This window comes from Parus major, chromosome 1 (assembly GCF_001522545.3).
Source record: "Parus major isolate Abel chromosome 1, Parus_major1.1, whole genome shotgun sequence".
Lineage (NCBI taxonomy): Eukaryota > Metazoa > Chordata > Aves > Passeriformes > Paridae > Parus > Parus major.
In genome coordinates, this window is record NC_031768.1 from 7,341,960 (window position 1) to 7,367,979 (window position 26,020).

Genomic DNA, 26,020 nt, shown 5'->3' on the forward strand with positions numbered 1-26,020 from the left:
TTAACCTTTTAGAAATTTAAAATTGTATTTATCTGCTAATGAATGACTTCTCAACTATTTTAGTAGCAATTTCTATATCTGAATGGGAAAAAAACCCCCAAATCCTAACTTTTGTTCAAATGTTCAAGAGAGCCATGAGCATGGGGAGCTGAAAAGCCTGGCAGGATCAGCAGAAGGTACTAACTGTAGGTATCTCTCTAACCTGCTGATGATTTTTACTTAAAGATTAGTGATCACCAAAGATCAAATGCAGACATTAAAGCCTATTGTTCATGTTCTTATCAGAAAAAGCAAAAGAGTCCCTTTTCCTCTGATCCAGCTCAAATGGAAATCATCTGTGCTGCTTGCCTGTAGGTCAGAAGCAATCTATATTTTAGTGACTGTTACTAATAGCAATTTTTCTTTTCTTGAAGGTGTTTTGTCCTATTACTTTTTACAGATACTTCCATACTGAAGACTTTATCTCTGAAAACTTACCCCTAGAACAGTAAACAGCAGGGTAATGAAGAAAAGGAGAGGTCTCTGTCCCATACAACACCTGGTAGCCATTAAAAAGAATTGCTCCTGTGCCATCTGACGAACGGTTCTGGAAATAATTTAATAGAAACATTAAATTCAATCTCCCTATCCAAACAAAACATTAATTAAATTTGTGTTTATCTGCTTAATGCCATTTTCTAAAACTGAACATAATGTATGAAACAGGAATAGTTTAATTATTCACTACCCATCATATTATTTCTCCTTGTAGTGAAATTTCAGATGCATGAATTATATTACAAAACCTGTTCCACAGATCAAATATTTAAAGGTGAAAGAAAAAGAAACTCAGAAACACCTAACCACCTCTACAACTGACAGCAAATATTGCACAACACAACAATTTGCAATCCTAAATATTTTTTTTTTTCCTAATCAAGCACCAGTTGTACCTGGTAAGACAAACCAGAACTACTACCAGTAAAACTACTTCTATGTGTCATTGCAGCAGTTTGCTGAGTATCTTTGAAGCGATCAAAATGTATCATTAGTAAGATGTGAGAGATGCTGATCCTCCTGAAAATTCAAGTGGCTATAATTAAAGGAAATTTTCCACCTCAGAAACTAATTTAATCACTAGAGCAATGCAGGATTGGACAAGTTTCAATTAAAAAAATATTTAAGGCAAATCCTATTCTTTCAAGTTGTAGGATTAATTGTCTGAGCAGTATGCCTTATAAAAACTGTTAGGAACAGCTCTTACTGTGTGGGAAGAAACTACAAATGAATGCTGAATGAATGATTTTATGGAAGTATCTCAACATATGAAAAACTGAGTTTTGCAGTGTCTGTTTGGTGTGGCTGTCTTTGTTTTGTACCCATGGAGTCGGGGTGGAAAGCACACCAAAAAACCCTATTCCCTTCAGAGCTTTTTCATGTATAGTTAACTGTGATTTCAAAGCCACAGAAGAATGACCTCGAGGTCAGAGCAAAGATGCACCTGGCTGAGCACCCATCTGTGCTACCAAGCACAAAGCAAACTGCACAAGAAGAAGGAATCATGCAGTGATACTTCTCCAGAATGTTCTTCTTCTAACAATCTGTGGTTCAAGAAGACCACCAGGAGCAATATTTCATAGCCCTCAATGGACAAGTTCACGAAAGAACCCCTCAAACCATTTCCAAACTGAAGGTCTGCACTGCTTAAATGTTATGCTCAAGAAGGTTTTATACAAAGAAACACAGCTCTCCATTTGTTCTCCCTTTGCTACTTCTGATTTTAAGGGTCTCTGTAGTATTCTCCTCCCACCATTCATCTCTCCTCCAGTATGAAGTGCCCCCAGCTATTCAGCTGTTCCTCAGATGGAAGTCATCACAGAGCTTTGATCTCCTTGTCACCCTTCCCTGATCTTTGCAAGTTCTCCTACTCTGCTCTGAGTTGCAGCAGACCGTGGGGTGGGGCTGGTCTGTTTTGTTCTTTACAATAATTGACATTTTAAGGGGTCTGATTGCTGAGCCAACGTTTTCATAGAACATCTCACAGAAAGTCATTTTAAGCTACAATCATTTAACTGCTTGGGACAAATCACATAGACACTCCTCAGGGCTGTGCACTTGAAGGCAGAATGAAATAGATAAAGGTGGTATTTTCCTATAATGAGAAATGTGACCAATGTGACATGTCTCAAAGAGTTATGTTTCTGAGGAGTACGCAGTGTTTGAATACAAGTATTACATTTCTGTGAAGCTGTAACAATCTAAGAGCTCTTAAGGAATCATGAGAGGGATGCAGCTGCCTGAGCACAGGCATCTCATGCTGTTTTGGACACATGATGACAGCACAGAGCTGGCACACAGGAGCTGCACAATGAACTCACACTCAACAGGAGAAACAGCTGGAGGTCAAGCACCTCCCTTAAGGCTGGCAAACTGAATCCTGCCCCATTGAGAGCTCCAGGACACGGGTTTCTGTTCAGTTAATAGATGACAGTCTCTTCAGCAAGTGTAAGTGTCATTGATTTACACCAGCACAAAGAATTTTAATGTATTTAGGCCACATATCTGTGGCCACCAAACACTTTGCAGGAATCAGCAGAGTACTTCTGGGTTCCAGGATTATTTACGACTGTTTGGCTATCTCCTCTTAACTAAGCCAGTCTTCCTTTCAGAGCAGACCCTATAAAATCAATTACCTTGTAGGAGAAAAACTACTCCAGCATTTAGTATTAAACACTTTGCATTCTGTTTATCAGTTTAGAGGTAGAATGGTTATGCTCTGAGGAAACTGAAGTCCCAGTCAAACTCTAAAAAGCAAACAATCTATCTGATCTTTCCTATGAAGATCTTATTTGTGAATCCGAACTTGGCCATCTTCTTAGTCTTTTATGGCATACAAAAATATTTTCTCACATGCATATTTTTGCTGACATTGTCCTCTGTTTGAGCATAGGAGATTAGAGAACAATAGTTGTGGAAGGATATTCAGAGTCCTGACTGGTATTTGCTAAACTTTCTCTGCACTGCAAATACTGATTTGTTTCCACACTAATTCAGAAAAAGAACTTTTTAGCAGCTTAGTTCAACTTCACCATTCTCATTTACAAAGCACTCTTCTGTTTTCACTCATGTTTATGCTATTCTATCATGTAACAATGAATAGCTGCACCATTTGAAGTGAGATTATAATATTTATCACAAGTTTTACAGGCCTATGAGAGAAAACAGCTCAGTCATACTGACTGTATGAACTATTTTTCCATACAGTGAGTGATACAAGGAAGCTTCAGTGAAACTGAAAGTTCAACACCCTGTACCACAGGTTGCAAACTAATAAAGCTTATGGTATTTCTGGTAACCCTCCACAGTTTCACCAATGTGTGCAAAGAGTTCACAGTGAAGAGATGCTCTGATGATACTATTGATCCTTTTGTTAAGGCAAATATTCCTAAACATAAGACTTTTCAACCTGTTTATCCAGAAAAGTCAAAACCCCCAAAACACAAATCCTGCTCGAATTCTGACCTCATTTATCTGAGAGCACCATAATCTGACTCCCTTTAAAACATACTGAAAGGCTTAAGACACTGCTAATTTCAGATCTCTTTCATTTCTCAATGAAAAGTTAAAATATTCATGGAACAACAGTATCTTAAAAAAATCAAAGTTAACTCTTTAGTAAGCACTGGCAACCAAGTTTAATAGCATATAACAACTTTCCACCTGGATGGTTTCTGGAAACACCCACCCCAATACTTTACATCACAATTTCAGATGGGCTGAATCCGCTGCTCTGCATTTAGGCTTTATTTCATTTTTATTTCATTTTGAATTGTAAAACAATAAATGCGACCAAACTTACTTGCTGTGACAGTGCAATAGTAAATCAATAATAAACGTCTGCCACGCCTTCTCTTTACTGAGTGCATCCAGTGCCGTTGGAATCAAAGCAAAGCACAGGGTCATCACCTCCAGTGCTTCACAGCAAACTTGTTCATCTTCCATGTCTGGCTCATTTCCTGCATTTGTCTGTGAAAACAAACAAGAGTGCACAAAGTGGGTACATAAAACAATCCCAAGAAACCCAACTGGCTCCAAGGTATATCACTAAACACAAACACAAACCACAGCTTTGTACACTAAGTGATTATCAGCATCAGGGATTTTATGCACTCAGATGTGAGCCAAAGCACTGTGTGGGATGACTTGAGAATTGTGCTTCTCACAGGAGGATTCCAACCATGAACTTACAGAGACAGAAGTTCAATAGGAAGCTTGTGGGTAACAGTTACATCAGTTAGTACTGTCAGAGTTACATTAGTTAGTACTGTCAGTTTTTTCTCTGTTTACATCTGGGGTTTTGTTTTTCTTTACCTCTCAAAACATGGAGTTTAAAGCTTGGAAAACTCTTACTACTTAAACAGAGAACAGCTATATTGCTGTGTAATTAATTCATCAATTCAGTTTTACAAGGCTTTGACACTCACAACTTATTAGACCAAAGGATTTTTAATACTGCTAGAATTTATTAATGACTTTGCTATTTTCCAGAAACATGAAAGTGCTGTTCAAGTTTTAAACAAAGCTCTGTGGTGACTTTTGACATAGAAAATAATATTACTGCTAATTGGTGCATAGATTACTTCTTAAACTAAACACTTGAATTAATTGAATTGATTTTGGTATATTTTTTCAAACTAAATATTTTGAGAATAAAGGCAAACCCTCTCCTGCATCTAGAAGTAATTACATTCAAGAAGTTCCATAGAAACCAAATGTGAGCAGGTCTCAATTTATTGTTTATAAATCATGAGTGCAGGTTAGTCTCATTAAACAGAGTCACTAAATATTTGTTTTATATGTGGAAAGGTATCAAGAATAACTAGGCAGAAAGAAGGGATTACAATGCAGAGGAGAGAACTTATTGTGAACAGGCCAAAATACGCCTCACTCTGGCAACAAACACTATTTTGTCTATGCAAATAAATAAAACAAATAACAAATAAAAAAACAGAGGCAGTCACTGCACTGCAGCAGGAGGATGTGGCAATTCTGACACAATTCAAGATCAGAAACTAAATACAGAATGCCTTCAGCAAGTCCAGAACTGCACCTGCTCTGCACTGAAGCCCTGGTTAGAAAGTTATTTCTCTACTGCTGTAGGGACCCAGAAGAAAGGCAAAGTGCATTTTATACTCTCTGAAGTACTTCTCTGCACTCAGGCACCCAGAGCTGGGGGTCTCTACATCATTATATTCAGTCTTTATAAAGCCATCATAAAAATTGCTTCCTATAATTTATAACCAGATATGGTTCTCTTAAACTGTGTCTTTTCTTCCATGATATTCCTCTATTTCTAGGATGCTTTCCTCTCTTTTAATGTTATATTAACAAAGGGTACTTTATTTCCCATTCTTATCACTTCTGCAATTCCTTCCTCTTTTGAATTTCCAATTTTTCCCTTTCAATTTTTATTTCCCTTTTGCATAGCAGAAACCAAATGCAGCTGCCATTTATTACAGATGTCCATATAAGTGTCATTAAGAATAAAAAGAAAAAAAACCCGAAAATGAAAATCCCACAAAATCATCTGAAGGGTGATCACTAACTCACAGATTAAATTTCACCTCTTTTAAAACCTCCATTACCTCAAAGTATTTTTACAGAACTTAACTGTACAATTTTTACCCAGAAGAATGTTAAAAAAGCTCATTTAGGTCTGTTTTCTTTTAGGTATACTTTCCCTAGTGCACTGCTGCTCTTAAAACATCCTATGTATAGATATAAGAGGTTATATTTGTGTGCCTGGACTGTCACATGACCTAAACCATGTTTTATATCCAACTATCACCTAAAAAAGCCCCCAAACCCCAATTTATTTCATGAAGAAGTCATGCTCACAGCAACAGAAGCAGATGCCATTATAACCCTATGAAGGGTAATGGCGAGGTGTTGCATTTTGCTGAAGTAAATATCCTTCTTTCAAATGATCATTTAAACACGACAGCAAATACACCAAGAATTAAGCCTTCCTACATATTCCTTTTCCTTTTACTCTCAGGCAAGTATTGATGAGTACTAAACCTGATTTTACAAGACAAAAAAAAGGAAGATATTTTCTTTACATCACTGTCCAAATCCAGACTGTTATTTCCTGTAACTGTAAGCAACATTACCTTAAACACAAGATGTGTGATAATCTACTGATATAGAACTCCCAACTCCAAACAATTTGTGTAAAACACATGTGAAACCATGAATAAAAGAAGAAAAGTCATACAGAATTAGCAATTAAATATTTTTTCCCAATGCTTCTCACATCACTTTGCTCTTTCTCATTCTAGACTGCACATATGCTTTGAATCACTTCTGTAGAACAGACCTTTTAAGTTTGAAGACTAGACAAATTAGCATTGCAGGAAATGCTTGTCCCTTATTTAGACACAGAATCTAACTGGTCTGAAAACATATTACAGCAGTTACGGAGCTGGTGCATTTCTGAACTGACACCAGATTCAAGTTACAATTCAACAGTTACTGAGAAAAGGAATTTGGAATAGAAAATTAAGCTGCATTATGACAATGCATTACATGTACTAGATTCTGAAATACATGATTGTATCCACCTAAAAGCTCATCACAATCTAATCCTGACCAGGTCAACATTCCCTTTTGTACAGAAACAAACAGTTATACAGAAAAGGAGTTGTTCAGGAATTCTTACCTTCTCATAGATTTTACTAATTTCCTCATTTGAGCTGAAAACCAGCTGAACTGACCCACAACCTGATGCCCAAACAATTTTTTGTACTGCCCTGATAACACAGATGTCAGGGATGTATTTTGAAGCCTGAAAAAAAAAGAGAAAGTAACTAAAGCAGCATTATATTACAGCTGCAAATAACATTACAATGGATTCTAAGTTCCCACAAATGTATTTCACAGAAAATTTAAGATTTAAAATGTTAAAACAAATATTTTTTTTTTCTTAAATAGAAAACAGATTATATATCTTGAAGGGTATTTATACTTCATTTATGTAAAATTTCATTTTGTAAAGTAGGATGTAGGCAACTGATTCTAAGGCTTAGCACAAACTACCACTTTCAATGCTAAAACCTTTATTTAGGAGAAAAACCCCAAGAAACCACCAAGCATTCATCTGGAAGGCAGACAGCCTCTAAAGCAATGTAAAAAGTTGACCTTATTTTAGGGTTTCTCCCCAGGCTGTGCTAGCTGATAGCCAGCTTGAAGACACTGATGTTATCAAGTATGTGATATAAAGGGTTTGCTTCATGTCCAAGACACAGAGGGATGAACATGAACGAGAGCACAACTCATCTATTTAATGAATGCAAAGTCACTCTTCAGTACCTTGTGCATGGTCTGGTCTACATCCAGTAGTTTCTACTCATATACACACATTACAAAACATATTACAACTGCTATTATTTATGGTTCACATCAACTTTTAAAAAATACTACCAAACTTATCTGAAGTTTATATTCAAAACAGAATTGTCAAAAAAACTAGGTAACCTCTAAAAGCAGATGGCAGACAGTTCTCAAGGATTTCAAGTTTAGTTTCTCTAATGCTCAGACAATAAAAAAGGGGACTCTCAGAAGCTGAGCTAGTTAGGTATTTGCATCAGTAAACCTGAACAATCTTCATTTTTGTACTGATATGGACATTAACAGTATTTACAAGAGAAATAAAAGGCATTTTATCTTTGTCACAAGCAAAGCAACCTTACAGCAACAGCGTCACAAGAAAAATAAGAGGGTTTTTTTTATCTCATTGTAGTTTCACAGTCTTTAAGTATCAACATTTTTTAAAGAGGTGAGTGATTCCTCTCTGCGCTAAGGTCTTCTCTCTGGCCTACTGAAATTATGTCAAATTAATTTTTTTTTAAATTGTGAGATCCACTGAAAAGAGTCTTTGACCATCAAAACATGAAAAAGAAAAAAAACCTTTCAAAGGCAACTACAAGACGTATGAAATTTAGTTCTACAGCAGTGTGCATCATTTCAGAAAATTACAGACAAATCTTCCACAGCAATACTGTCAAACACATTCAGATTTTGTTTGCTTTGATGTGCTTGGTGAAAGAAAAATAGTTTATTTATTTATTAGCAGGCCTCTAAGAAAGACAGAGGCAGAATTAAAAAACCTTTCTTCACATCTCACCTCAAAAGATAGTTCTACAGAAGAAATTTGATTAAATCAGAGTTCAATTGGCTGATTTTACACCTATGGATGCAAAACCACCACTGATGGAAGGCAGGAGGCTCAGTCTTGCAGTGCAGCACATTGTGTTTTCTTTAGACACTGCCCTTTGTTCTCAAGGGATAGTGCACTTTGTCAACACCAAGATGAGAATACAATATCATCTTCTATCTAGATATCTCAGAAGTGCTTTGGAGATGGCTTTGTAGATATGCTATACAGTACAGAAACACCATACCTATGGTTTCCTCCCTGGAAACCGAGGGATCCAGATGCATGTGGAAGGGGAAGTTAAAGCAGCTGTGATTTTAGCTCCTGCTGAATTCAGCTGAATTCACTAATGTGTTCACTAACACGACTCCTGATTCCAGATCCAAATGGGCTTTAGCCACACCATACACATAAGACCACTACGCTTGCAAAGCACATTGCTCAGCCTGAGGTTTTCATTTCTGTCATTAATGCATCTTCAATATAAAAAGATACACTGGTAATGATTTGAGATTTTTCTCTTTCATATGACTATAACCTAAAACATTTTAAAAGGAAAATCTGTGTCTTACAAAGCAACAAATTCAAGGATTAAGAAAATAGAAAAGATGCTTTACGGAAAAAGGTGATACAGAAAGGAATTCACCAACCTCATCAGATATTTGCTGTGCAAGACGTATTGCTACATTTCTCAGCATGCATTCTGAAGTTGGATTAGGAATGTTTTGTAGGGCATTTTGTAGCACCACTGCCTGGTCATGCGTAGCCTGGTTTATCTGGAAGAAAGTATTTCTCATACTTACTTTTACATGGGAAAAAAAAGCAAAAAGATATGAAGATCTAAAGTTACTTGGAAAGGTTTGGTTGAAGTAGGTAAGATCTTGGAAGGAAAATTACTTAGTGCAAAGGCCAACATAAATAAACCTTATTTTCAAACAGATACCATCACATATGAAGACACTATGCTGCAGTGTAAGATCACAGAGTACAGGCAGTTATAAGGAAAGGCACTTGCTCAAAACTTATTAACTTTGGGGAATTATTTATTGATCAGATTACTTCAAGTTAACAGAACTTTTTTCTGTTACAATGTCTCCTTCCCTTTCAGTAGATGTGGGAAAGAAAGGGTTTGGTAAAACACTGGGTCTCCCTCTGGATTAGGTAAGATTGTCCAGAATACAGCTGCAGTTTTTATTATACCAAAGTACATTTTGAACATTTGAGTTAAGTTACTCTTGAAGAATCCTGTTCTAAATGGTCCCTCCTGTTTTTTAAAATATTTTCAAAATAGAAACAGCAAGACAAGTTTTTATCTTTTTTTTTTGTACTGGTTTAAGCACAGATCCCTCTCTTCTTCATCTGCCAGAGCTTCATAGTTTTGACAAAACCTGAAATGGTTGTTTCCTTCTCACAGACAAACAAAAGATGGTGTGCTGTAGTTACAACTTAAAATGGAAGAGTTTTTTCATTTTCCTGCACCAGTTCACTCAAAAAGCCCATCTCAAGTGCTGCTCAAAAGACACACTGTGAGGCTGCTGTGGGTCACATCCCTTGCTTTGTCAGCTTCACTAAGACACCTGATTCAGGGAGCAAAGTCACAGAGCCTCCACTGAAGACTAACATCAGCTACTGGATGCTATTGGAAGTGATCAACAGCAATATACATGGGGTAAATCCGTTCTGTGTACCAGAACACTGTATTTAACATTATTAATTCAACCTTCTATGTAAACAAGGAAGAAAGTAATTTTAAAGGTACTAGTGACAGCAACAGACCAATAGCTGAAAAACTACAGACACATAACCTTGGTTGCCTCCTTCTTTTAAATATTGATGGAAAGCCAAGACAGAAAGTTATATTTTGGTGTTTATGCTTTAGGTAAGAGAAATGAAAGGTTTTAACAAATCTCACCTGCACCCCAGGTGAATAAAAAATACCAAAGTCCTTCAAAGAGGATGATGGTGACAGCAAGAACAACAATGGTTTTTTCCAACAAGTCAGTTATTATTAAATCAGATGTTTGCAACTGTAAATAGTGAAAGTCAGCAGTTGCAGATAAATGTTATTACCTCCTAAGAAGTCAGCCTAAGTCTGTTTGAAACAATACTTCAAGACTCAAGTGATGCAATGTGTGTTCCAAACTGCCCTTTAAATAACTGCTGTAAGAAACAGGGCAGTCAAATTCACTCATTTTAAACAGATGAAAGACAGGGTGGCAATCATGTCTGCCTTAATATATTCCTATTATACTCTCACATCAGACATAAAAAGGGATCTTAATTTCTTTGTAATCATTAAGAGATCTGATTTACTTGATAAAGAATTAATTATGTATCTTCCAAGAGATGCAGCTAACCAGAACAGAGATTTAAGGGAAATGTACTTCTCCGGTTCAGAGGTGGAACCTAGGGAATACTGTGGAACAGAGTACTCTGAAGTCAGGTTCTCTGTGTATTCTTGAGTACAGGTTGATAGATCAAGCAACTATTTGGGATGGAACCTCACAAATGGGGAATTCCCATTTAACATAGAAAATGCAAGTTGGAAGGACCTCACAAGGATCATGCAAGTCCCACTCCTGGCACTGCATAGAGCCATCCCCAGGAGTCACACCATGTGCCTGAGAGTATTGTCCAAACACTCCTTGAGCTCTGTCAGGCTGGTGCTGTGACCACTGCCCTGGGGAGCCTGTTCAGTGCCCAACCACCCTCTGGGGGAAAAACCTTTTTCTGATATCCAACCTAAAACTCTCCTGACACAACTTCAGGCCATTCCCTCAGGTCCTGTCACTGTCATCACAGCGCAGAGATCAGTGCCTGCCCCTCCTCCTCCCCACACAATGAAGTTGCAACTGCAGTGAGGTCTCCCCTCAGTCTCCTCCAGGCTGAACAGACCAAGTGACATCAGCTGCTCCTCAGACAGCTTCCCCTCAAAGGCCACCCCTGTGGCCTTCCTTTGGATGCTCCCTAAGAACTTCATATCCTTCTTTACATTGTGGTGCCCAAAGCTGTCCCCAGCACTCGAGGTGAGGCTGCCCCAGCCCAGAGTGGGACAATCCCCCCCCTGCCCCAGCTGGCAATGCTGGGCCTCATGTCCCCCAGGATAGGGATGACCCCCTGGCTGCCAGGGCACTGCTGACTCATATTCAACTGGCCATCAAGCAGGACCCCCTGGTTCTTTTTTTGTGTCACTGTTTTCCAGCATCTAATTCCTCAATGTGTCCATACATCCAAGAGTTGCCCCATCCCAGGTGGAGAATCTGGCACTTGTTGAACTCCATATTGTTGATGGAGTTCATCAACAATATGGAGATTTCCCAGACCTCTGATTTGTTAAGGTCTCTCTGCAGGGCCTCCCTGCCCTGCAGGGAACCAACAGCTCCTCCCACTTTCTGTGCTATCTGCAAACTTGCTCATTATCCCTTCCAGTCCTGTGTCCAAGTCATTTATGAAGATGTTGAAGAGGATGGAGCCCTGCAGAACCCCACCTGTGACAGGTCACCAGTCTGATTTCACCATTGTCTACAGCCCTTTGTGCCCAACCTGTGAGCCAGCTGCTCACACATCACATGGTGTGTTTATCCCGCTGTGGGCTGAACATTTTGTCCAGAAAGATGAACAGGGTTAAAAATGGTAAGTTACCTGTACTGACAACCATGCACACCACGAAAAATCATATACATAGCAAGTGCATCTCACATGTAACTTTTTACAATCACCCAGAAAAAGGATTTGTTTAGTAAATTGATCTTTTTTTTAGAATTGTAAAACATTATCTGAAAGTACCGTGAATTCTTGATATGCGACACACTCAAAGAATCGACCACCAATGAAAAGTAAAGAGACGTTGCTGCACACATTATAAAACACAGAGCACATTGCTATTTCCAGCAAGAAAGATATATATTACCGGTGAAATTGTACTTGTGCCTTCCACAACTGGCTGACAAGCTTCTGCCACAGCTCGAACGTGGCCGTATCCAATTGCTGTTAGCAATAATTTGGCTATTTTTAGAGCATTAAGGTAGGCACCCCTTCGAGTTTCCATATCCGCATTTGGCAGGAAGTTATTTCTGGTCAGCATGCTCAGCACAAGAGGCAAACCACCACTTTTCAGGAAATTGTATTGGAAGTCACTGGCATCTTCTCCCAGAGGTGCACTGGCAGGCATTAACAAGGCATAAACTACCTGTAGAAGAAAATACAGAGTTATCTAATGGAAATGCATCAGCTTGGATATAGATGACTGAACATAAGATTTTGCAGCAATACTACGTATTGCTTTGACAGCACTGGCCATACACATGTTTATGCCAGTAAATTTTTAAGTATTTCAATTATTAATTTCAAGCCAGAATTTGATCTTTAGGCTTCTGTAATGTTATAGAGAGGATTGCCACAGAACACACTGATAATTTTTAAAGAACAGGCAAAGCATCACAAACCTCTGTTAGGTACAGCACTTGTGAGGCAGAAGGACCAAAGAATAGAGAATCAAGGGATGGACTAAGGCTGCTTTCTCCAAGCTTTGCATGATCTAAACAAATTGCTCTTAGTTTCTCAACCGTAGTGTTATCTGCAATAAAAACATAATTTATAAGTATTTTGCAGCAAAAGTACTCCACACCACCAAGCCAGTACTATTTACAATTATAAATCTGAAAAATTTTAAGTGTACCAGAACAGTTGCAAAAACTTACAGACAAAATCAGACTACAGAGTGTTCTCCAATGATTATTACAGTCAAAAGTGGTCCTATTAAAGCAGTGCTACAAAACCACTTTAAAATACAATGATCCCCATTTTCACTGCACTGTGGCACTGAACCTCAGTACCAACTGCAAACTATACAACTTTATATAGCAGACAAGAAATAACTACATGAGAAATCTTTTACAGTCCTAATTAGGATAAAAGTGATGAATTACAGTATCAATAAATTACCAGAAAGTAGAAAATACTCCCCTATCTTCACTTTTATGTATCAGGTAAGAAATTAGTATACAGCATATTACAAGATAAAAAGAAGCATAAAGTTAAGTTTTACCTGGTGGCATGAGCTTCATAAGAACACGAGCTCCATCTCTAAGAGGTGGCATATTTAGACTACTGCCCAAGTCTGCAACTTGCCAAAGAAAAGAGATGTATCGAGGATGCAGTGACATGATCTTAAAATAAGCAAATTAAAAAAAAACAAAAAAAACCCATAAAAATTGTTAGCCAAAGACAAAGTGTAAGAAAAAACATATTTGAACTGTTAATTTCAGAAAATGCTTACCACTCCAGGCAAACAGCTTTCAACTTCTGGATTTGGACCATCACTGTAGTGATTGCCGTGGTTGCCCGGAGAACCAGTTGAAGAATCAGAAGAACTATCTGGACTTGAGGGCATATTAGAATTTATCTGTGTAAGCTTGGCTGTAATTAGCTGAAAAACACAATCATAGTTTTAATACTCTCCAAAAATTAAGATTCTTTACCAAATAAGCATCTCAATATAATGTTATTGTCATAATATAAGAAGGAAGTATGGAATTATTTCACAAAAATAAATGATGCAATGCATGTTATTTTTCAAGCATTTACGAAAGAGAAGGAACATCTGAAATGACGTAACTACTCAGCCTGCAACACTTACCGTTTTATCTTTGAGATTCAGCTGCCCAATTAATTTTCTGTCATCTGCAGGATCTACCAGCTCACCCCCAATGAACAGCTCTACTTTTGTGTGTGCACTGTTGGCTTTAATGCGATTGAGGATGCAACGCCGGACTTGGCCAATCGTGTCATTTGTGTGAGACCAAATATCCAAATCTTCCACCTGCCGGCCTTGGTTTGGAAAACGAACTACAAGTGTGATATGTTTACCACGGAAAGCTCTGAAAATAAACAAACCAGCCAAAGTTATTTTTGCCCTCATGAAATAAATTCTTTTCCCTCCTGCATTTTTTGTAGCAGGTATTTCAACATCAAATCTTTCCAAGGTATTTTCCAGTGTAAGATTTTATGAAAGCCCCAGCAACTATGAAAACAACATACACAGGATCTTTCAAGAAGCCACACTCAGTACAAATGCATTAGTCATATGGTCAAATTTACAGTCAGGTTAGGAACAGTGACAGAAATTTTAGAAGTCTCTTAAAAAGTTTTAGATCTTTACTCTGTTTTGTAACTTCCTGACCAAAATGAGCAAACAAAGCTTAATCAGACTGGCAACAATATTTTGCTCTCTTAGCAAAGCAACTCAAGCTTTAAATACACCAAGACCAGAAAAAGCCATCAGGTTGCTGAGCCTTAACGCCTTCTTTCAAAAGCTGTTATAAGTTTTATACTAAAATTCCAGTTTTTAAAATCACAATCTTTTAAAAAAAGTTTAAAGTGGTCAAAAAAGGAAGAGAAGGTTTCACATTAATAGTGATCACATTCCCTACAATGGCAGGGAGCTCATTAGGAAAGATGTGCCCAGGTAAGCCCAACAAACTAATCTCATGTAACAAAAGGCAAGAACTCCTCATAAAGCTCCTTGCTAACAAGGCCTGTGAAAGATTAGTCTACTCAAATAAGCAGCCCACATAAAAAAGATATAACCACAATCAGAAGAAAATTTTGTCAGGACTAAATTAATCAATATATGCAGTAAAAAAGCTGTAGCAACACTGCAAATTAGTAACACACCATGAAGAAACAGCAATCGCTTCATTTCTTTTGACAAAGAGCATTTAAATTAAGTGGACAAAAAAACTCCACTGTGTTTAAAAAAATGTTAGCTGCATCATAAATCCATAGAGGAACCAAGGATTTTTAAGCTGTTTGCATTCAAGGACATGTATAAGAAGAGTGAAGGTATACAGAAAATAAATATACTTTAAAGTACTGTTCTCCCCCTTCTTGTGAGGAGCTTACAGAATATTTCACATAGAGATAATAAAAAATTTAATCTTGCAAAGTAAGACTGAGATGTCTGTAAAGTCTGGAAGGTGAATGTATACATTCACATGTTTTTGTATAATAAGACTATGAGAAACAAAAATACTTTGCCAATGCTAATGTAAAGAACAGTACTGGTTTTAAGTAATTATCTGAAATAAAGAACTATATCCAAAACAATTGAGCCTCAAGGTACATTGTGCTAGTTGTGGAAAAAAACACCAAGTTTATTCTTAGGCCTGCTGTCCTTTTCATATATATTTGCATTTTCCTGATATTTAATTTTTTTTTTAAATACAGTTTCATGTATTAGCAAAGAAAAGGGAATTCTGAAACACCATGGAGCCCTTTCTTGAATAGAAACCATTTAGAATGTAAAAATCCCAAGGATAATAGCACTTTTAGTTTAACAGAAATAAAAATCATGATACTGCTTTTTCACACATACCTTGACATAGGCAGAATAGTTCTTTCTTCGTGGTAATCACTGTCACACTCATTTATATACTCTCTTAAAACAGTTAACACTCTCACCATCCTTATTGCTTCTTGTCTTGCACAGTTGATACTGTCTTTATCTCCATCCAACACACATAATGTATCATAGGAGGCTTTTAGACGATCGAAACAGGACTGAATGAAGTCTTCATGAATCACTACCTAATTACATTAAGAAATTGGTGTAATTACAAGACATATTAGAACCCACCTTTTCAGAAAGATGAGCAAATGGTAGAGAAAAAAAATCCCACAAACCAAAACAGGTAAGTTACTCAATAAGGCTCTTTTTTTACAGCAACTCCCATCAATAAATAGCTCTAATTTAGTGTGCATGTCATCAGCAACTGTAACTGTATTGTATGTAAATAGAAAAAGTGAAAGTCTGGACAGAGAGCACTGAACTGGACTTTCACTCTCTCCTTTTCTCAGACTATGTTAAAGAATTCTTGTGTGCATGTAAATCAAACACTTATGGAAGTGTCAGAGCTAAGCATGTGCAGATGGACAGACTGATGAGTGCTTATTAAGCCCAGACCTACAGCAAAACAGAAGCCTCCAGCCATCTGCCACTGCAGGAAGATACAGCCTGAATGGCTGTGAATTTACCACCTAGAGCAGCTGTGCTGGACCTGGCAGACTGGCAGCTCTGAAGATTATGAAAGTGTTTTCAAAGGCAAGCAGAATATCAGTTTTAAGAAATATACCTGGCAAGTTATCAACTGCAGATTGTCCAAAGGACAATATTCTTCAACTAAATTTGTGCAGTCACATAATTACCGAATGGTTTGGGTTGGAAATCATCAGTTAGATCATCAGAGATCATCAGTTCCAACCTCCCTGCCATGAGGAACACTTCCACTGGACCAGGTTGCTCAGAGTCCCATCCAACCTGACCTTGAACACCTCCAAAGGTGGGGCATCCACAGCTTCTTTGGCAACCTGTGCCAGTGACACAACACCCTCACAGGAATCATTTCTTTCTAATAGCCAACTGAAATCTACCCTCTTTCAGTTTAAAGCTTTCCCCTTGTCCCGTCACTACATGCCCTTGTCTGAAGTCCCTCCCCATCTTTCTTGCAGGGCCCTGTAAGTACTGGAAGACCTCTATAGTCTCTTGAAAGCCTTCTTTTCTCCATGTCTTCACAGCAGAGGTGCTCCAGCCCCTTGATTATTTTCATGGCCTCTTCTGGACTCACACCAGCAGGTCCACATCCTTCCCATGTTAGGGGCCCCAGAGCTGGATGCAGCACTGCAGGTGGGGTCTCACCAGAGCAGACAAGAGAGGCAGAACCCCCTTCCTGGACCTCCTGCCCATGATGCAGTTGATGGAGCCCAGACACAGGTGGCTTTCTGGGCTGCCACTGCATGTTTGGCTTCTTGTCAACCAACACCCCCAAGTCTTTCCCTACAGGGCTGCTCTCAATCTGCTCATCCCCCAGCCTGTATTTGTGCCTGGGATTGCCCCAACACACCTGCAGGACCTTCCACTTGGCTTTGCTGAACTTCACATTGTTCTCAAGAGTCCACTTCTCAAGCCTGTCAAGGACCCTGTGGATGACATCCCTTTCCCTGAGCTTAGAGAAAACTACCTCTTCTCTGTCCACTAAACCACAGCTCCCAGCAAATATTAATGTAGGGAGATAGTAGATAGATTTGCTAGACCTCAGCTTGACCATTTCATAGAATATCAGTGACCCTGTGTAAAGGGACATGCCAGCAAAAACAGATTACATTAGCTTGTGACAACACCCCACAGACCCAGCCACTGAACCTACTCATAAAGTACCACAATATGCAGTGCAATGAAAGGCTTTCCTCATATGACATTAACTGTTTTCTGAGCAGCAAGAGCAAATATAGCAGATGAACTTAGTATGAAAAATTAATGAGAGTTCAGTCAGCAAATGTGAGAAAAAACTTTAGTTCTGCATCTGCCCAGAATTTGATGGTTAGACTCACCCTCCAAAACACAGAAACTATTCCCTGTTTTCAAATATTTCAACAATAAAAATATCACCAAACTGATTTTTAAGACTATTTTTTTATTCTGCTCCAGTCTTGCTGTTGCTTTTTCTTACCTGATTAACTTGTAACCTTGGGCCAAGATTAGTATAGATCTCTTTAAGAAGGTCTATTGCTCTGTTTGCGATGTCATCATTTCCCTGAATCACAACCTAGCACAATTGAAAAAGAAAGCATTAGCATATCTTTAAACTTGCTGGTATAAAAATGAAAACCAAAACTACTACATAATAGTATGTCTAATTATCTTATGAGGTGAAAGGGACTAAAATGCTTAGTTACAAAATACAATCAACACAACTTACACTTAAGACGAGTATATGAGCAAAAATTAATAATTAACTAGTTTTGAGGTTCAGAGTTGGCAAAAAAGGCTGATTTCTATAAACAGAGTAAAAGTAGCGTTCATATGTTTATGTTCACACAATATTCCAAATTTTCTCTTGTTTCAGAGAATAAGAAATCAGCTTCTTCAGATGCTCCAACAATCTGCGTCACCAGACAGAATTTTCAAGTACTTAAATGTCTGTGAATGGTGGAACGGGGACAAGCAAATGAATTCTGCTTCTAACCATATAATCTAAATTTTAATTACTAGATGCCAGGTCTGACAGAAGATTTTACAGACAACCCCTGCAGGGAATTGAGCTGAAGCTTTTTGAGTTTTGTCATGCTGATCAGAGTAAAGCTGATTCCCAAAACAAAAACATGCGAACATTCTGTGGGGACTCTGTTCGCAAACACCACGTGAACTTATTTGTATAAAAATTGGGATCTACTTTGGTTTTAGTTATAAAATACCCAAAAAATAAAAATAAATAAAATAATAATAATAAATAATAAAAAAATAATAATAAATAATAATAAATTAAAATACCCAACCCTTCAACAAGCTACAATCAAAATTACTGAACACTGCTGCTGTACACATTTTACAAACACAAAGCAATGAAAATCACGTCACAGTGCACCACTGTGGGCTCTAAGGCAGCTCTTCAGAGCTAGAAATACACTGAAAAAATTAGGTTACAGTTCAGATACTGATGGTTTTCACCAACAGATTTGGCAAGCTTCAGGAAGCTTCCACCTTCCTACTGAAAAATAAGAGTCTGTATATAAAGAATAGGTGATTACATGGAATCTACAGATCCTAAAAACCACCATGTTTAGCCAAAAGGTTGTGGTTATAAGAGGAAGAATCAGACCAGTGATCACCTGGTCTGATCTAGAATCACTCCAGTTTACCACACTAGAAGGAATGCCATGGAATAGCTTGCATAGTGCATGAAACAAAGCTTTATTATAATGTGCATGTGAAAAAAAGGAGAAATCTACATAAAACACCTGGAAGGATCTTTTCTTCTTCAACAGTATAGGCAAATTTTTAATTTCATGACATACATAAATATACTTATGTTTCAGATAGCTTTCCATTAAACATCAGTCTGCAAAGTTACCAACTTGCATATTTGCTGGGAAGACAGTGGAGCCAAGAGCCATGCATTTACTTGAAAAAAGTAGATTTTTGTAATTTCAGTACATTACTAATAACTTACACATAAAGTGACTGCGAAAGTCTTAGCACTTAACCTTTCAGATGCTTCCTTCAATTAACTCACCCTCCAAAGGTAGTCTAATCCTATTAATTCCAGATCATCCATCATATAGGCTCGTCTCTTTGCTACTAGCTTTCCTTCTCGACAGTTCACAGCTTTGAAGAAACGTTCAAAACATTTCATTCCATTTTCTGTTAATAGGGAAGGATCCAGCTGAAGCACATTATTTTCAAAGAAGTCCTTATTAATGTCAGGGTCTAAGTCTGGTTCATCCCCCATTAGTTTGGAATACCATTTAAAACAGGCTTCGCGATCACAAAGATAAACTGCATTTTCAGCTAAACACTTCCATATTTGCTTCGCCTGAGGGGCACAGAGCCACAGCTGACCATCCTTCAATAAAAATCTTGAGCAAAACAAAGAGACAATTAACAGCACTGTCTAAGAGACATCCAGAGTTACAATTCAGTAAAAAGTACAGGCACAAAGTTGGATATGCATATTATACACATATATATCACAAGTATAAAAACTTTATTTACATCATCACTCCATTCATAATTAGCCCCATGATATGTTAGTAAGTTTGAATGGATCAGTACTTTATATTCCAAACAAAAAAATAACAAAATTCAGTAAAAAAGCACCTTATACAAAAATACCAAGCATTGTTTACATTTTATATACAAAGAAATGCACATTTCCTAATATAAACTGTTTAGTTTAAAAATCAAGTCACAACATATGAGAATAAATTAATTCTGCAATCATTCATTATCTTTTAACACTTGCTTTAGCAAAATTACAAAAAAGTTATCAATAGCATGGAGCAGAGCCAGAAGCAGAAATCAATGAACTGGAAATTTTTCCTTTTCTTTAAGCAAGTTTTTCCTTTGTGTTCAGTTATTATGAAACAGTTACTAAGAATTTCAGTTCTGAGAACTAACACTAAGGATGTTTCAGGAGGAACAAGTGATAAACAAAATTCTTTAGAATAATTCATATGATGCAAATTTTTTTTACATAAAATAAATCAGGGACTGAGTTATGGCACTGCTTTTCAGAAATTGCTACATACATATTCTAAATTTGACATCCATATAACTTCATAAATTTCTGTACATTAATAAACAGTGAACTTAAATCTAAGGAAGTTACAATTTTTAACATGCAGGAATGATACATTAAGTGTGCTATCCATATGCTACTGTATAATTTCATTAAACACTTAACACTTTAGCTTATTTAATGAAAATTCTTAGTAAAATTTTAAAAAATAAAAGAAAATATCCCTTAGAAAACAAAGAAAAATAGTTCAGAACTTGACAATTCAAATATTTTTACTCATCTAAAAAAGGTTAAAGCCGGGTAGGAAGAAGTTGAGAGAGACTTAGCCTAAAAAGCATCAACATTCTGCTCTATGATGAGCAGAGAACCCCTGGGGTTTTTTTATTTTACTCTAACAGGAACTGGCCAATATAAACCAAGTTAAGTTTTTTATTGCACTTTCTTTCTAGGGCTCCATTGCTAACAACACAATATCAGTGACTGACAAAAGTCATGTCAATTTATGATCATGGATTTAAATCTGGTGTGATACAAGTAAGGACACATGGCCATATTCCTTCTTGGAATATTTTAAATTTTAAAATAAGTTACCCCAATAGGAATGCAACTGCATCCACTACACACTATATTTAAGTTAGTATGGCTCTGCACACAGAAAGGAAAAAATACAAATCTTAGTGCAGACTCAGAGCCTTGGAGTCCAAAGATTCTAATAAACTTTATTTGAATATTCCAACCGTAGCATAGAAGCCCTCCAGGAAAAAAATCCCAGCCCAAATCAAAAACATTCTGTGTATTTTTGCATCTGAGTTTTGAAAGAAGTTAATAAAAGAAATTAAAGCTATAGAAGAGAAAGAAATGCAAAGGGTTTTTTCTTTTAAAAGCATTCAATATATTCTTATAGAAGTTAAACAAATGTTCAAGTTAAAACTCACCGTAAGAAATTAAGCCGCTCCTGTACTTCCTGCACATGACTGTATCGGCTTCCTGGTCTCACAGTTTGAGGATCATATTCACCATGCTCTGCAAAGAAAACATTTCATTAGACAACATCCAGAAAAGTGATGCTGACTCCAGAAGACAGGATGTGTTTGAAGACATGTTACTCTGAATATAATCCAAACCCAGTACATTTTCAGTGAGGTGTATCAAAAGTTTTCAGCAGTCAGCTACCAGTTAATGCTTCTTCCTAAGCTGAGCACAGGCACAGACTACTGAGGTCTGTAATCAAATCAACAAACAAAATATGTGCAGATACTCAGATGTCCTCACTGTTCAGTATAACTCAAGTGTTACAGAACAATTAAGAACTTGCACTTATTCAAATCAATTTTTCCTACTTTCAAGTAGTCAGTGTGAGGTCAGAAATCAGCTGAAAATAGATATATATAATACCAAGCATATAACTTAATTATCTATTGCTTTTTTTCTGAGGATGCTTTAGTTTTGTTACACAGCATCTTTTCCAAAGAAAAGAGATTCCCTATGACCTTTATACATAGCTATGCACACAACATCACTCAGAGGAAGAAAGTATAAGACAATTTATTTACTACAAGTTTCCAAACATAAACCCCAAATGCCTGTAATACTGACAAGCTTGAAAGAGAAGTCTTTTGAAAATAAAGCATGAAGTCAAACTTTTACCTCCATTTTGTCCAAGTTCCACACAATATTTTCTTAACAAACAGCAATTTTGTTCATAGGAACATGGTTTTGCTGTGGTTGTGCTTGGTGGTTGGCTGCTGTTTAGATTTTTTTAATTAAAGAGATACAGTCTAGATCTGCACTTGCATTCCCTTCATCTGTACTTGCAGTATTTCATCATGACACATATTCATTATGACAGCTCCATTATAAACTAATTAATGCTATATTTCTTATTTGCAAAGATGTACAGACTGCCTTTAACCAAGGTGACCCAGCCATTGTAGACCATCTCATGACAACATCAAGACTAATATTAAAATTTATCTTCAAAGCTGAAAATCAGTATCTCCCATTATATTAAGCAGGGGGGATAAAGAAGTAAATCAGTGTTTCAAAATAAAGAGAAAAATAATTGTCATAAATACTCCTCTCTATATCCAAGTGTAAAAGGTGCACTACCTTAAATATTGAGTGATAGGAAAAACAGAAAACCAGTAATGGCTGCAAAACTGAAGACATTATGTTCATCAAAAATCCTCAAAATTTAAATTATAACCTTCATAAAATTATCATAAATTAACAATTGGCAAAAGGAGAAATGTGAAAAAATAATCTGAGGAAATAATATCAAAGTATGTGAACAAAAATTATTTAAGAATTAGAAGTAGAAAACCAGTAAAATACGCTATGTCTCCAGCAGAAAAAAAAAATCATGGTGGATAAGCATATTGCAGAGAAATTAAAATTGATTACTTGAAGTGTTGGGGGTTGTGGGTGGGGTTTTTGTTTGATTTTGATTTGTTGAGGGGGAGGTAGTGGTGTTCATTTATTTTCACTGTAGGGAATATCTGGGCTTTTACTTCCTGACTAGAGTTTAATTCACAGACACAACATCAATAATGGTGATGACAGGAGAACTCAAAACCAGCCGGCTGCACAAAGGCAGTGTGGATGTACTTCAGAATTCTGAAAAACTCTGAACGACAAAAAAAATCCACTTTCCTAAATATTTTCTAGATCACGTTCTTTCTACATCTCCCAGATTTATTTTCTACTCTGTACATCCCACAGCAAGTCTAAGTGCAATCTCCTTAAAAATTCCTCTTACATACAGGAGCAGAAAACAACGGTTGAAAATTTAAGTATATGATAAACACACAGAAGATCATACGGTAAAGTTTCTACAAATCCATTTAACTAACATTTTAGATTTTTTTATTACAGCAATAAAACAGAAATAAAGGAGAATTGACAAGCAATCTTTAAAATTTTTCAGAAGAACTTATATAAATCATTGAAAGATGAAACTGTGACCTCTTTCAGGACTACAAAATCCAAGAGCAGTTGTCTCATCTCACGGAGGATTTTGTAGAGCTGAAGAAAGGATGAGTTCAATAGAAGGGAAAATCACAGAGCAAGGAAAAAATTCAGAAACATAGATTAGGCTTCTCTTTAACCTTAAAAAGGCAAACATATGAAAGGGGAGTATCCCAGAAAACTCTATGCATTAGTGAGTAACAGAAGAATAGGAACACTGTTCTCCATCACTGAAAACAATTAGGGAAGACTTCAAGGAAAACAAATATATGGCAAATTCAAAATTAATTAAAATATCCAAATTACATAGTAATTGCTGTGTGAAATGCCAAGAATATCTGTCAACAACTGGATTTTTTATTTCTATGGCATTTGTTTGACCTGTGCTGTTTGGATCTTTGCCTTGAATTTTCCCCCTTTGTCTCATTCACCTTCTCCAGCCAAGCTTAGAAGCTTCTACAGCTTCCAGTTCCTTCTGTCTTCAGATGCATCATCTTCTTTTTTCTGCTTTCATTTATTCCCTTTCATCTATATGGCCCCCTGGCATATTTTCTCCCCCTCCATGAAGGCATGGAAGACAAACTTCTCAGTACTCTATTTTCTGCTCTATTTAGTATATAAAACTGAAAATTGAAGAGTTTTTGCACAAGTTTTTGTATCTGGAACACAAGGAAGATTTCCAGGTTGCCCTGAATAATGTAATAAAGCACCTAATAAAAAACGCCACACTATTATTCATCTGCTATTCATCTGTACTCTGTTACAAATGAGAAGATCTACAGCAGTTTCATCTCAAGAAAGCAATTAATTGCTTTGTAATTAGATTAAATTTAAACCCTTTACACACTTGTAATTCCTATTGCACTGAAGATGTTCGTAGTCCTGCTTAACTGAGTCACTACAGCTGGGGAGGGTCAGGGCCACGCTGGTTTTTGGGAAAGGAAAAAGATCTTGCAAGACATCAGCCAAATTCTTCTGCCCTCAACAATTTGATAGGTAAACAATATTTCCAAAAATGACCTTTTGACTTGAGAGTTAAAAAGCAAGATAAATTAAAAATAGTTCCTACACTAATAGTGATAACAGACCACATAACTTAGTATTATTTTAACATTAATTAGTGCAATGCTATCATTAGTTAAGAAACTTAAATTAGGGTAAACCCCCCCACTATAAACTGTATAACTGAACAGAGAAATACAGCTGCAGTATGTAGATTTAATAATAACTGAATGTAATTCACACTGGCCTACACCTTGATGAAGTGACCATCTTCACAGAGCACCGCTATTTACACAAGTCCTCAAGTATGTATTTTGGATATCTTTTATACAAAATACATACACACACACAGACAGATAAGCTGCCAGACTGTTGTGAGGCCAGGGTAGAATAGTCTTTGATTCCAGTCAGTAAAGTCAGTGGTGGGAAAGGAGGGGTGTAAATCTCGTTTCACTTCTGTTGGTATAATTTTGTATTTATGGAATTGTGGTCCAGTGTACTGAGTTTCCTGGTTCACTGTTCTTCATGTCCATGCTTCTACCTCAGTAGCTAAAAGTTAATCCAGAGTAAGAGCGTAAATTCATCATCAAGGATGGATTTAGCCTAAATTACAAAACTACTAACACAAAGTGCTGCCCAAGTGCTGCTAATAACAAACACGTTGAGAGAGCCTGAACAGAAGTGGGAGCTACACAGGAAAAAGAAATGGTATCTCTGTGGTTTGAAGTCCTTCTCCCAGACAAATTCCAAATATTGGCTGCAAACTGAGATAGTTAAAAAACTTCTCAAAGGAGCCCTCAAAATTCAAAACTAGAAGTACCAGAACCTTCTACAAAAATAACTACCCTAGCCTAAGTAGGTGAAAGATGATTTTTATTAATCCACAGATAAACAATGGCTGCCACTTTCTCATATTCTGCTGCAAAACACATATTTTCATTTATAAAAAAGAAAAAAATTAGTATTTTAAGCTTTTCTTACCCAGTCACTATTAACCCCAGAGATGCCTGAAAATTAAACAATAGTTATTTTATTATTGGAATTCACTTTTAACTCCATTTTCGGCTGGAATTCTCCAATACTCCACAAAGCAACTTTGATATTAAAACTCACCTTTAGCATACTGCCTCATGCTTTCCATATAGGCAGAGAGGTTTTCTGCAACCAGTGTAACGAGGGCGTGATTGTGCTGCAGTTGATTGATTAAGTCATGTCGGTAAAATACGTGGGGACTTCGCTGAGTTTGACTGAAATTGAAATAAAAGTGTTAGAGGAAAAGAAAGAAATCTTTGCACTAAATAGTTCAGAAATATATTTAAGAGACATATCTTTAATGCAAGATCCAAATTCTCCTACAACATCTCAAACAGAGCAAGTTAAGTTTAAGTTTCTGATTAAGTTCTTGACATATTTTAAGTTCCTGACATATTAAGTTCCTGACATATTTTAATATCTTCTGACATATCAACAGTTCTTACCAGCCACTAAAGCAGCTAATTTATGAGGATTATATGGTTACAATATGAATGGAAAACATCAAAGCAATGTGAGCAGTTCAGTGTGCTGGAGGGAGGCTATCTGCAGCAAGACAGAAGAGAAATAAACACCTGCCCAAAATGCACAATAGAGACCCTCAACTACAGTACAGCTACAATACCTGTAACCCTGGTTTCTCCCACAGCCATCTGATGTTCTTTTCTATATTTAACATTAAAACACCAAGTAAAACTCGATATCATAGTTAAAGTACACTAGCCAAAAGCGTCACCAATTATTTCAATAC

At 36.8% G+C, this 26,020-nt stretch overlaps 1 protein-coding gene across 6 annotated transcripts in view; it reads right to left on the reverse strand.

Moving 5' to 3' along the window:
- USP9X (ubiquitin specific peptidase 9 X-linked) overlaps positions 1-26,020 on the reverse strand; it is a 98,565-nt gene that overhangs the window by 24,545 nt on the left and 48,000 nt on the right. For 5 of the 6 annotated variants that reach the window (XR_004495906.1, XM_015625782.3, XM_015625778.3 and 2 more), the window contains exons 14-27: positions 25,351-25,484; positions 21,204-21,291; positions 19,264-19,606; positions 17,701-17,796; positions 15,570-15,781; positions 13,833-14,073; positions 13,473-13,622; positions 13,242-13,362; positions 12,640-12,770; positions 12,105-12,383; positions 8,845-8,970; positions 6,701-6,826; positions 3,839-4,005; positions 478-586 (exon numbers count right to left, since the gene is read on the reverse strand). Coding sequence is in view for 5 of the 6 variants with exons in the window: in XM_015625782.3 (XP_015481268.1) it covers positions 478-586; positions 3,839-4,005; positions 6,701-6,826; positions 8,845-8,970; positions 12,105-12,383; positions 12,640-12,770; positions 13,242-13,362; positions 13,473-13,622; positions 13,833-14,073; positions 15,570-15,781; positions 17,701-17,796; positions 19,264-19,606; positions 21,204-21,291; positions 25,351-25,484 (2,323 nt within the window). In the remaining variant the exon portion in view is untranslated. The remainder of the gene's footprint in view (positions 1-477; positions 587-3,838; positions 4,006-6,700; positions 6,827-8,844; positions 8,971-12,104; positions 12,384-12,639; positions 12,771-13,241; positions 13,363-13,472; positions 13,623-13,832; positions 14,074-15,569; positions 15,782-17,700; positions 17,797-19,263; positions 19,607-21,203; positions 21,292-25,350; positions 25,485-26,020) is intronic. The other variant, XM_015625791.3, reaches the window with a different exon arrangement.